We start from the raw sequence: 12,151 nt of genomic DNA, 5'->3' as shown, positions 1-12,151 counted from the left end.
TGGAGGAAAGTGGCAGCAAATCCGGGAAGGACTGGGGAAAGAGAACAGTGCCCGGTGTCGTTCCTCCACGAGTGAGGGAGCGACAGTGGGGTAGAGAAGATTTCCAAAGTGGTTGATCATTCCAACTTCATTACTTTGAGAGGAATGTTTAGTGTCTCATGGGTATACCCCATGCCATCTCAACCTGGGCAAGTACCAGCAGCTAAATTGCAAGCCCCTGGCTCCAGGAAAGTCCTCTGAGTCTGAGGTCCACAAAAGCTTGGTGGGAATGGAAGCCAAGAAAGTGAGGTGGTGCTCTCACCCTAGTGTCTGCTCATTACTGTCCATGCACACTGTGGATCAGCAGACACGCACAGTCATGATCTTGGTCTTAACCGTGTTTGACAGTGAATTCAGAAGGGTTCAACCATGTTATAAAAAAACTCCATCAGGCAACATTCCATAAGGATGGCCAGTAAATCCTGTTCTCTTCAATATGTGGATGAACTAAAGGAGAACACTTGAACAGTAGCATCAGGTTTCTACATCTTCCAAAAAGAGATCATCCCTATGTAAAGTTAGGAGATAATACATAAACTCTTTGAATCTCATGCTATCTTTGAAAAGAGCTCTTGTGGGGCTAGCGAAACCTGTAAGAGACAAGTATGAAATGTCACGTTTAGCAACCCTTAGAAACCAAACAAAACCACCAAGTTAAATGAAGGATTAGGGGGGCCAGTGCTGAGATGTAGCGGGTTAAAGCCCAGGCCTGAAGCACTGGCATCCCACAGGGGCGCTGGTTCTAGTCCCAGCTGCCCCCTCCTGATCCAGCTGTCTGCCATGGCCTGGGAAAGCAGTGGAAGATGGGCCAAGTCCTGCACCCACGGGGGAGACCCAGAAGAAGCTCCTGGCTCTTGGCTTTGGATTGACGCAGTTCTGGCCATTGCGGCCATCTGGGCAGTGAACCAGCAGATGGAAGACTTTTCTCTGTGTCTCTGCCTCTCTCTGTAACTCTTTCAAATGAGAAAAAAGGAAGGATTAGGATGCAGGGATATCTAAGTGGTTTTTAGCGGAATGAAATGGCAACATGCTGCCTGTGTGAGGGAAAGGAAGCGAAGACAACACTTGAATGCAGCCAAAGGCATGTTGAGACAGGACACAAAATATTTTGAAAATGAATTCATCCTTCACTTAGTGTTGTACTCTGCTGTTGGCCCCACACTACTGAATGGATACAGGGAAACCTGCAGAAACCCAGAGAAGATCATGGCAGCCAATAACGTGTTTTGTCACCCTGGGGGAAGAGGCTCAAGATGTGTTTTAACCTTACAAAAAAGTGTGGTGACTTCCTAACAGCTCTAGAGTAAAGAAACCTTGTCTGGAAACTAATTCTGCCTTGATGTTTTCAACTGTGGAGAAGGGTGGACAGTGAGAGATGTGCTCAGATTGTTGTAGAGGGAAAGGCAGGTCTTTGAAATCAGCACGGGGGTACACAACTCCTGAGACGGAAGGAGGAGTGGCTGGTCCCCTTCAGTGGTGACTTCAAGAGTTAGAGACCAGGTAGCCTTGCGTATCAGCCTGGTCTAGGCAACTGGAAAGCAGGAGCTCCTAAGATTCCATGACACCCCCTACCTTCTAATTCTATGACTGTTACTCCAAATGGTCACTTGGCAAGTAGGACCTTCAGTTCCCTTATTCTTGTCAGTGAACGAGCTATAAGCTGTTGCTTAAAAGCTGAATTTTGACCCCCCCCCCCCGGATAGGACTGTTAGTAAAGACGTTCAGGATCCCTGGGGTGTTTCCCAACAGTAAGTTAGGCAATATGGTTATTCTCATCCCCGTCCTGATTGAAGCTACTGTATTTTATTTGTTTTAACTCCTCCTATGCTTGGTTTTCTTCACCCTAGTCCCAGAAACTGCGTTTTCTGCCAGCAACATCAAGATGGCAGGACCACCTAGCCCTTCATCTATTCCAGCAGATGACAAACTAAGGATCAACCAAGACTTCAGCCTCAAACTGTCAAAAGTCAGAATGGGAGTTGCAAGCTTTCCGACAACAAGTGTATAACTTGGCTACTTGCTTAGAGAAATACGGTGAGTTCTGTAGGTCCTCTCACCCAAGTGATGAATGATTGTCTTTTGTGCTTCTGAGAAATCAAATGCTTTCTAGATTTGATTGTTCTCTTCCCTTGAGTATAAGAAATGTCATTGTTACCGTACTGTGAGAAAGCTAGAAGTTAGTATTACAACCTCAGGTTACTGAGTATGGAATAGCCGAGGCAGGAGTTCTGCAAATTCCAGGTTTTCAGTCTAGTGTGAGGTAGGATGGGGTGGCAATTAAAATTCCAGGGAATGGTTCCTGGTACAGGCAAGGAAATGTCTGTTTTTGCTATGAAGAGGCCAATTCATTTTTTTTTTTTTTTTGGACAGGCAGAGTTAGACAGTGAGAGAGAGAGAGACAGAGAGAAAAAGGTCTTCCTTCCGTTGGTATACCCCCAAAATGGCCGCTACGGCCGGCGCGCTGTGCCGATCCGAAGCCAGGAGCCAGGTGTGCTTCTTCCTGCTCTCCCATGTGGGTGCAGGACCCAAGCACTTGGGCCATCCTCCACTGCCTTTCCGGGCCACAGCATAGAGCTGGACTGGAAGAGGAGCCACTGGGACAGAATCTGGCGCCCCAACTGGGACTAGAACCCCGGGGTCCAACGCCACAGGCAGAGGATTAGCCTAGGGAGCCTCAGCGCCGGCCGCCAATTCATTTTAATTAACAGCCTCTGTGTCCTGTACCACGTGGTGTGGGCTTCATGTCTGGGCTTAATGAACTTCTACTCAATTGAAGCTGCTTTTGTTTTGTTTTGTTTTGTTTTTAAGATTTATTTTATTTGGGAGGCAGAGTTACAAAGAGAGGGAGAGAGAGGCAGTGGGCTCTTCCAGGTATTGGTTCACTCCCCAGATGGTTGCAATGGCTAGAGCCGATCCGAAGGCAGGAGTCAGGAACTGCTTCTGATGTCCCACATGAGTGCAGGGGCTCAAACACTTGGGCCATCTTCCACTGCTTTCCCAGGCCATTAGCAGAGAGCTGGATTGGAAGTGGAACAGCCGGACTCTAACTGGTGTCCATAGGTATGGGATGCCAGCACTGCAGGCAGAAGCTTAACCTATTGCACCACAGTGCCAGCCCCTCCAAGCTTCTTTTAAGTTCCAATTGGCCAATCCTTGTGCTAGTCACACAAGGGAAATGTGATGAAGAGTGTACAGGATCCACTTCATAGACAATAAAAGGGAGTTGGCCCTACCCTGGAACCATTATCTGTAAGTGACATTGTCAAGACCAGGGATTGCCCTGGTGAGAGGGAAGATCTGCTCGGGGAGCCCAGGGTCTTCCTGAAGGTGAAGAAAGTTCCTGACTCCTTGTGGCAGCACAGAGCAGAGTGTAGGGCGGGGACTCTGGGCCCTAGCCCCAGCCTCTATTCCAGAATGCCCGTCTTCTCTGTTCCTGAGATTCCTTATCTATGCCCACAGTGCTATCCCACCTCTGAAGTATTGCTGTGAAATGCAAGACATATTTCTTGTAAAATACCAGTGATGATTCCTGGTATGGAACACATTTATTCACTATTCATTCATTATTTATAACTTAACAAGAACTTCATTAGTATGCGTGCATGTTTCCTTCAGGGCCTCTGGGTGATAAGCATTCTATTTTACACAATTCTATCTAGCTCTTCATCCCCAAACACAGAAGCCTGAAATCCTCAGCACAGAGGAATCATGCATCCCCAGTGTTAGGGTGCCTTGCCTAGCATGCAGAAAACCACTGCTTCACACCTCAACTTAGTGTTTGACTTAAGAGGCTGTGGGGTGTGGTGATTACACTGGGCCATGGCTGAGTCACAGGTCAGAGGAGGGGAATTCTGATTCTGTCAAATGTCCATTGAATCACCTGTTGTCAGGCACTTTAGCTGTGCTAGAACTCTTGTTTGCTCATCTCTAAGATGGGCATTGTCAGATGTCTTGTTGGGAAGTGGAGAAATAAAGATAAGGAAGGAAATCCTTACACAGAGCCTGGTAGTGGAGTTTGCCCTCCCTAGAGGCAGTGGCCTGAGCTGCATGTCCAGCCCTCCAGTGAGGCAGCCGTGTCTGTCTTTCTCAGATGGTGGAATATACAAACCCTTGCTACTCCACATGCTGGAAAAGAAAGGCCGGCTTGGATTGCTGCAAGTTATGTCACCGGTTCAAGCTGTGTTCAAGTAAGGGGGACTCCGTGCAGGGCAGGAAGGCGGGAAGGTGTATGTGTCTGTGAAGTGGGTAGCTCAGCTAGGACAACCTAGACCTGACTTTGGCCAGCAGCAGGACACTTGTCTCATAAATATTGATAAAATACATGACCAACGGAAATGCTAACTGATGGGCTGCGATGGTGATGCAGAGCCTCTTTTTCTCTTTTAGAAAACAAGGAATTTCTTGAGTTCAGATTCACATCCCAATATTGAACAGAGGCTAGTGGCAACTCAGTGACATGTCTGCACACTCTAGTGTCGTCACTATGTCATCGGCTGTTGATCACCATCACCTCCTGACTGACTGATGATGAGGACCAGGCCTCCCATGTGGGTGTAGGGACGCAAGCACCTAGGGTCATCCTCTGTTGCTTTCCCAGGCAGATTAGGAGGGAACTGGATTGAAAGTGGAACAGCTGACCTCAAACCAGCACCATAGGCAGCATATCTATCTGCTGTGCCAGAGGGCTGGTCCCTGAAGGAGGACCTTTATGAGGGGGATGAAGGAAGTGTACTGGCTTTATAGGATGAAGTGAAGGTCACAGAATTTTACAAGGTCCCCCTGTAGCAAAGAGGCAGCTCCTTTGGAGTTTGTCCCTGGACAGACATCCCGGGCCTGTCGGGGAGCACGGCCACTTTGCTTGGGGAGAGATCCTGGTTCCTTGGGTCCTGAACTCCAGAGCCGTGCCACAGAGTCCAACCATACAACCCCCAGCCTGGCAGGAGTTCAGCTCTCTCCTTTGCATGCCTCTCCCTGTGGCCCCTGATTCTGCTAACTGAAAAAGGCCTGTCTGGGCCCAATGCCCACACGTTACCAACCTCCAGGCTGGGTCTGGCCAACAGCTGGTAGCAGGCCAACGTGCAGAGGAAAAAGTGGCAAGGAGGTCCGAGGTGGGTCAGGTGGGTGCCCGGCAGAAAGCCGGGGTGCTGTGTCGCCCAACCGGTGGCCTTGGTCTCTGGTGGGCAGCCCTGGCCCTGTGCTGCTCAGACTTCCTCCTGACCTGGACTGTCCTCCCCCAGGCCCCGGACCCCAGCTACATGTGCAGGTCTCCACCTCCCGCACTACCGGCCCCATGCCACCTGAGCCTAGCATGGCATGGGTGCTGGTGGCAGGCAGCTAGGTTTTGGCAACTGCCCTGGGGTTTGTCGTGGGACAGACCTTCTGGTCCTGCCGGGAAGACAGCCGCCCTGGTTGGGGTGGGATCTGGATTCCCTGGGCCAAGGGCTACAGGGCTTATGCTCCTGAGACACGTAACCCTGGCCCCGGCCAACCCCATCGGCCCACTGGGGGTGTCAAGCTCTCTTCTTCATGCCTCTCCCCAGCATGCCTGGCGCAGTTGCTCCATACCACCAGAACATGAGGCTCTGCCCAAAAATGGACGTGATATACCACTACTACTTAGCTGCCTCAGCGGCTCACGTGGATGTCATCAACCCCGGCATTGGCTACCCAGTCTTCTGGGGTCCCAGCCCCTTCGTAGAGCAGTCCTACCGCCGTGCAGAGGTGCTGGAACATGAGTCCTCCCAAGGGAAATCTGGCTGCTCTGCTTGGATGCTGGGGTGCTGCCCGACCCCACCGCCACGTGGTGAGTCGCAGCCTGGTGGCAAACACCCACCCTGGGCACAGGGCCTGGCAAGAGCAAGACCCCAGGGTCCCGTCGGAAGGCCTGCTGGAACGGGGCAGTCCAGCTGTGTCCGGCCAGCCACCAGCCAAGCTGCCAATGGGGTGGGTGCACGGTGGGGCACACGTTGTGGATTCCACCAAGGTGGGGGGGACGCTTTGGGGCGGGCCATGGCCCAAGGGAGACCACCTCACCTAGGTCCCCGAGACCCAAAATTGTACCAAGGTACCCAGCGCTTCTTGCCTGAGAGGAGACACCCCTGCAGGCCAGGAGCTGAAAGGGGCACCATGGCCCAGGGGAGCTGGCCCACCACCACTCAGTTGTGTGTTGGGTTGGGAGCACCAGGATGGTGACCGGCCACCTGCTGGCTCACTCGCTGAGACCCAGGCTTCCCACTGTATGAAGCTCCTGTGGCTGGGCAGAGACCACCAGGCTGGCCTTGGAGGCTGGCAACTGCCAGGTCAGGCCATGCTGTGCCCTTCGCAAGGCTCCGCGCCCATGGGCACGCAGCCCCAGGGAAGCCCAGTGCAGGTGGTTGAGTTCTGGTCAACTCGAGCATGACCTTGCCCTGCATGCGTTCCTTTACAGTGACCAACAGCCAGGAAGTGGAGGAGGCGGCAGAGGACTGGACGGCGACAGATCATGGAAACGCCCAATCCGGGTAGGTCAGCGTGCATGGTGGCAGCGGCCCTCCATCCACGACACTGGGCGTGGCCCGACACCCGGCAGCGGAGCTGGGTGAGGGCCGCGGGCAGAGGCGGGCCATGTGGCCTCTCAAGGGCCACAGGGCCCTGGCTCCCCCACCCTTGCAGGGCCCACCTGGGCCCGACACACCCACCGCAACCCACCACCACAGCCCGGGGTGGCTGGCCGCCGGGTGGGGTCGGGCCGCTGTGCGGAGGGAACAGTAGCCAGCAGGTCCGAGGCGGGTAGGCGGGTTGGCTGGTCGGCTGGGCACCTGGCGGCCGGCCCACGCCCCTGCAGCCCCGGGGCCCCGACCCTGTTCCCCACCGGAAGGCTTCAGCGCTGTCCCCTGCACGCCTCTCCCCTGCAGGCCTGGCGTGGACGCCACGTACCAGCAGACCGTTTGGGCCTGCCCCGAACCCGAGGGCATGAACTGCTACTACTTCGGGGACGCCGCGGCGGCCTACGCGGGTGCATACCCCGCTGGCGCGTCCTCCCAGGTCGGCTGGGGCCCCGGCACCTTTGTGGGCTGCCCCTATCGCCGGGCGCAGGTTGCGGAGTGTGAGTCCTCCTGAGGGAAATGTCCTGGCCAGGGTGGAATGGGCGGCCACCTCACCCAGGCCCCCTCTCCCCCGAGACCCAGAACCACACCAAGCCACCAAGTGCTGCTTGCCTGGGAGGAGACACCCCTGCAGGCCAGGAGCCGGAGGGGCCCCCGCGGCCCCGGGGAAGCTGGGCACACGCGGTCGGGTCCCCGTGGACTCTCACGCGTGACCACGCCCTGCGGGCGCTCCTTTGCAGTGCCTGACACCCACACTGACACCGACACCGAGGAGGAGGCGGAGCAGGACCCGGCGGCGCCCGCAGCTGAGTACGAGGCCCCTTGCGGGTAAGACTGCGCGCGAGTGGCGCCGGCCCTCCATCCGCAACACCCAGTGTGGCCCGATACTGGGCAGCGGAGCTGGGCGAGGGCCGCGGGGAGAGGTGGGCTGTGGCCTGCCAAGGGCCACGGGGCCCCGGCTCCCCCACTGATGATTTTTGTACAATTCCATCATCTTTGTGTATAAGTCGCTCTTGCAAGAGGGCCTTGCTATGCCTGTTCCTTCAGTTTATCAGACAAGGAAGTGTTTATCATCTTTATGTCCCAGGTTAAATGGCCCTTTTCTGTGCTGTGTTTATTGATTTCTCTGTTATTCAATGCCTACTTCTCTTTGTAAATAGCAGTTCTTTGTAAGAGCAAATATGACTATCATATTTTGTGTCAGTCATTTAAGTCTATTTTCTACACACTCACACACACATGGACTGCCTGCCTTGCCAGTTTTCATATATTCAGCATTTGCCATGCTGCGGCCAGGGAAAGAGATATTATTATTACCATTCCCCAAGTAAAAATTTAAGAATAAGCTATGGTAATGTGCGTAACTAACTAGCAGTGAAGATGGGAATCCAACTCTGCTCCTGTTGACTCCAAACATTTCCTGTTGTTCCCGTAAGACTGGAGTCCCTAAAAGGAGAAATGAGTAGTTCATGTTAATGGAAAGTTAATAGGGGCTGGCGCTGTGATGTAGATGGTAAAGCTGCAGCCTGCAGTGCCAGCAACCCATGTGGGAGCTGGTTCAAGTCCTGGCTACTCCACTGTGGCTCAGCAGGTTAAACCCCTGGCCTAAAGTGCAGGCATCCCATATGGGTGCCGGTTCTAATCCAGTCTGCTCTTCTTCCAATCCAGCTTTCGGCTATGGCCTAGGAAAGCAATAGAAGATGGTCCAAGTCCCTGGGCCCCTGCACCCACATAGGAGACCCAGAAGAAGCTCCTGGCTCCTGGCTTCAGATCAGCTCAGTTCCAGCCATTGCGTCCAATTGGGGAATGAACCAGTGGATGGAGGACCTCTCTCTCTCTGCATCTCCTTCTCTGTGTAACTCTTTCAAATAAATAAATAAATCTTAAAAAAAAGAAAACTAATAGACTTTGGACTGAATTCTGGATGCAGATGTTAGTTCTGATGGGGTGAGTTGTGTGACCTTGGAAAAGTTACTCAACCTCAGACTAAGTCTCAGATTTGACGTTGTGAAATGGTAAATTAAACGAAGAAAACCACTTACTTAACAATAGCATTCAAAGCATCAAACAGAATTCCATGTTACATGCTGCAGAATAGACACTCACAGGAATGAGAAGTCCAGCCCTCGTTTTAATCCCTAGGGACACGTGGTGAGGACGGTGTGAAGTGTGGCAGAGTGAGTACATTTTAACAAAGTGAGTTGAGTCTCTTTAAAGGTGAAGATGACTGGCAAAGGTAAGGGGAGGAAGGAAGAGGGTTCTGAGCACCTTAATTGTCATATATGGATTTGATCATACCGAGACTAAGATATTGTGATTCCTACCATTAAGTTACACACTATTGATTTTGGCTAATTTTCACTTGATTTGACTCTTCTCCTCCTTTTTTCTTCTTTGTCATACCTCTCCCTAACCTCTCCCCACATACACACAGTTCTGGCAACTGGAAGGTCAAGGCCAAGGCACAGACAGATGTGGTATCTGGAGTGAGGGCTGCTGCCTCATTTTCAGATGGCCATCATTTCATACTGTTGTTGCCGCATGGTTCAGTGAGACACACACTCTCTCTCTCATGTCTCCTCTGTTAAGGGTGTGGATCCCATTCACAGGGTTCCACCCTCAAGATGTAGTTATTTTCCAAAGGCTGCACCTGCTCTACCACAGTGGCAGTTGGGATCTCAGCATGGGCATCTAGAGAGGGAATGGAAGAGCAAAAGCCCTCCATTCTTAGCATTCTTGTATGGTGAGTTTAAAGAACAGAGATGTATTCTTTTCACAGAACATGCAGTTGGGGAGCAGACAGCCCCTAATGCTGAGGGTGGGTGCCATCTGTGGTGTAGGCTGTCTTCTGGCTTTCTGCCCTCAGTTCAAGGGCATTTGCAATAGCACTATCCTCTTGGTCATGCGATGCTGCTGACACTGAAGGCCAGAAAGGCAGTAAGGAAGTTTTCTTTATAGATTATGGAAAGGCTTTCTTGAAGCCAACTTCCACTTACGTTCCATCAGCCAGAACTAGGCCATGTGGCCAACCACAGCTGCAAAGGAGCTGTGAAGTTGGGGCCCACGGTCAGTCCTGGAGACACGGGCCCAAAATGATGGGTCCCACTAGCAACGAAGGGGGAAGGATATTTGTAAGCCATGAACAATGCATCTGCAAGGCACGTTTTCTCCTCTTTTCAAGTTGATTTCTATTTAGAGAGGGTTTGTGTCTGAATCAGGCAAATGGCAAGAGAAATATATCACCATCTTCTTCTCCTTCCCCTTCCCAACTAGTCAAATTATTGGCAGAAAGAGGGAAAAGCTGTAAATCAGGTCAAAAGACAAATCCCACTGGGAGTCTGGTGGATGCCATGAGTCGACCCCTGCCACTGTTTATGGAAGGTACAGGAGGTGAGCAGGTTGTGAGTGTGAGGTTGCATGACTTAGTGCAAGCGCTGCAAGTGTCAGTGAGGCCTTTCAGGGAATCAGAAAACAGAAGGGCAGTATGGCCTGAGCAAAAGCTGAACTCTTCACCCCTTCCCCATGGGAGAGAAGAGAGCTCAATGTGTCAGAGGCACATGATAGAAACTGTCAAAACGAAGTTTGGGTTTATACTGAGCGCGGGGGCTCCAGTTGGGAAGGAGAGTGGCACTGTCCTTCTTCCTCCTTGTCTCTCCCAAACCAGAATGATGGGGACTAGGAGGAAGGAGGCAATGGGGTTGAGGGATGCAGAAACATCTCTAGAACATGTGTCACACCTCCCAGCCCAAGTGTGTAGTGAAAGTAACCCTGTCCACAAACCAACAAACCCAAACACAGCCAGAACCCCGACACTGAGGCATTAGCAAAAACACGTGTGCTTTCCTCTCCTCTCAGTAACATTCAGTCTCCGTATTGAATTCCTACTGAGATTGCTGAGTTCCAGGGTCATTCACATGTAAGAGCTGGCCTAAAGCTAGTATCCTATCCAAGATTCCCACAAGCAAGCATTCATGCCTAACACTCAGGAGGAGCAGCAAGGCAGACCCTCCCACAGCCAGATAAGCAGAGGGGTTAGGGTCATTGGCCAATCTCACTGCTATTCAAACACAAGGGTCTTCAGGCAGCTGCTCATGTCATGGCCTGTGCTTTACTCTGCCCCACACCACCACCACCAGCAGCTCATCCAGGGAAATGGGGGCAGAGAGGGCTCTCTCAGAACCAGGAGCTCCCTGACTCCACTCTCAGCAGGAACAGCCACAGCCACCATCAGCATCTGCGTCCACTTTTGGCTATTTGCAAACAGCACCTCTCATAGCAACTGGCACCAAGACAGACAATGAAGATGTTACATCATCTTCGCTCATTTGGTTTACTTTGCCAGTAGTCACAGAAGCACAGGGCTTTTTCTATTGAAGAGGTACTTTGCAGGAGGTGGTGCAGTGGAAGAGTGGTTCAAATTTAGCATCTAATAATAGCCCAATTAAGTCACAGATCCCATCTGTTTCTACTAGGGGAGCTTTGCAGAAGTCAAAGACCACTAGTTTTCCTTTCCTTTCCTCTTGTACATACTGGATCTTTTTCCAGCACCCTCACAAACAGCCATAGAGGGACTGCTACTCCCCTTTGGGGAGTAACCCATTTATCAGTCCATTAGCCACTTATCTGGGGAGGGCAGCCCAGCATCTCAGCACAAACACCAGGGTGTTGGGTGCAACCTGGACCTTCTTCCCAGCTCAGCATGTATCTTGGCAGCACCTTTAAACGTGTCTCCCTGTCTGGTTACAGAGACATAAAATGGCACTCTTGTTAGGGACCCATTCGTGGAGAAAGTAACCGCACTATAGCGCAGTTTGAAAGAGGAAACGGTCTAACTGCAAAACCGTTATAATGGCCTAACCACAAACTGCAAATCAACCGTCATAACCGTCGTTGCTATGACTACAGGACCCTGGGAGGTCGGTGTGAGGGCAGGGCTGACCTCTAGAAACCATATATAAGGGGACCCTCAGACACTGTAAAGCAGAGATTGCTCAGCCTCTCTCCCTGGTCCGTAGTGCCTTGTGCCTGCGGGGAGAAGCTCCTGGTCCATAGCACCTTGTGCCGGCAGGAGTAGGCTTGAGCGATCTCTCCTCCTAGTCACCTAGAGTACCAATAAAATGTGTTTAGCTTGACTTTCCTCAGTCTCCTCAACTCTTCCTTTGTGGCAACCTGGCCAGTTCCCGGAGGGGGAGATCCTGACAACTCTCTGTTCCCCGTCCACTCCCATAGGGTGGGTGAGAATTGATGCAAAGTGTTTGGGAGTCCTTGGAAGAAAACACCCAGCCTGGGCTGGTCACTGTAATTTCCATGGTGTTGCTGCAGATAGGGAAGCAACGTGAAAAAGCCTCACACTTTCACTCCCTTTGGTTCTTGTTAGTCGAATGTGAAAGGAGCAGAGGGTGGGGAGAACTGGAAGGGAGAAGGAACGCTTGTGTTTGGTGTGTATGTTAGGGACTGGCCACAGAGGGGAAGGAAGGTGAGCACGGAGGTGTAGGTTCAATCCTTGAGGTCAAAGTGTTTCTAGCACC

At 52.0% G+C, this 12,151-nt stretch overlaps 1 protein-coding gene across 6 annotated transcripts in view; it reads left to right on the top strand.

The window, feature by feature from the left end:
• LOC103350904 (uncharacterized) overlaps positions 1–12,151 on the top strand; it is a 326,018-nt gene that overhangs the window by 64,512 nt on the left and 249,355 nt on the right. For 2 of the 6 annotated variants that reach the window (XM_089311711.1, XM_070055653.2), the window contains 6 exons: positions 1,887–2,073; positions 5,580–5,842; positions 6,467–6,539; positions 6,933–7,062; positions 7,364–7,451; positions 8,292–8,521. In XM_089311711.1, coding sequence (XP_089167837.1) covers positions 5,581–5,842; positions 6,467–6,539; positions 6,933–7,062; positions 7,364–7,451; positions 8,292–8,320 — 582 coding nt within the window. In that variant the 5' untranslated portion in view covers positions 1,887–2,073; position 5,580 and the 3' untranslated portion in view covers positions 8,321–8,521. Of the gene's footprint in view, positions 1–1,886; positions 2,074–4,129; positions 4,227–5,579; positions 5,843–6,466; positions 6,540–6,932; positions 7,124–7,363; positions 7,452–8,291; positions 8,522–12,151 lie in introns of those variants that run through there. The other 4 variants (XM_089311708.1, XM_089311709.1, XM_089311710.1 and 1 more) reach the window with 3 other exon arrangements.

This window comes from Oryctolagus cuniculus, chromosome 13 (genome assembly GCF_051225735.1).
Source record: "Oryctolagus cuniculus isolate XC-2025 breed Fujian yellow rabbit chromosome 13, ASM5122573v1, whole genome shotgun sequence".
NCBI lineage: Eukaryota > Metazoa > Chordata > Mammalia > Lagomorpha > Leporidae > Oryctolagus > Oryctolagus cuniculus.
Note: the sequence above shows the minus strand (reverse complement) of the source record. Positions and strands in the feature narration are given on the sequence as shown.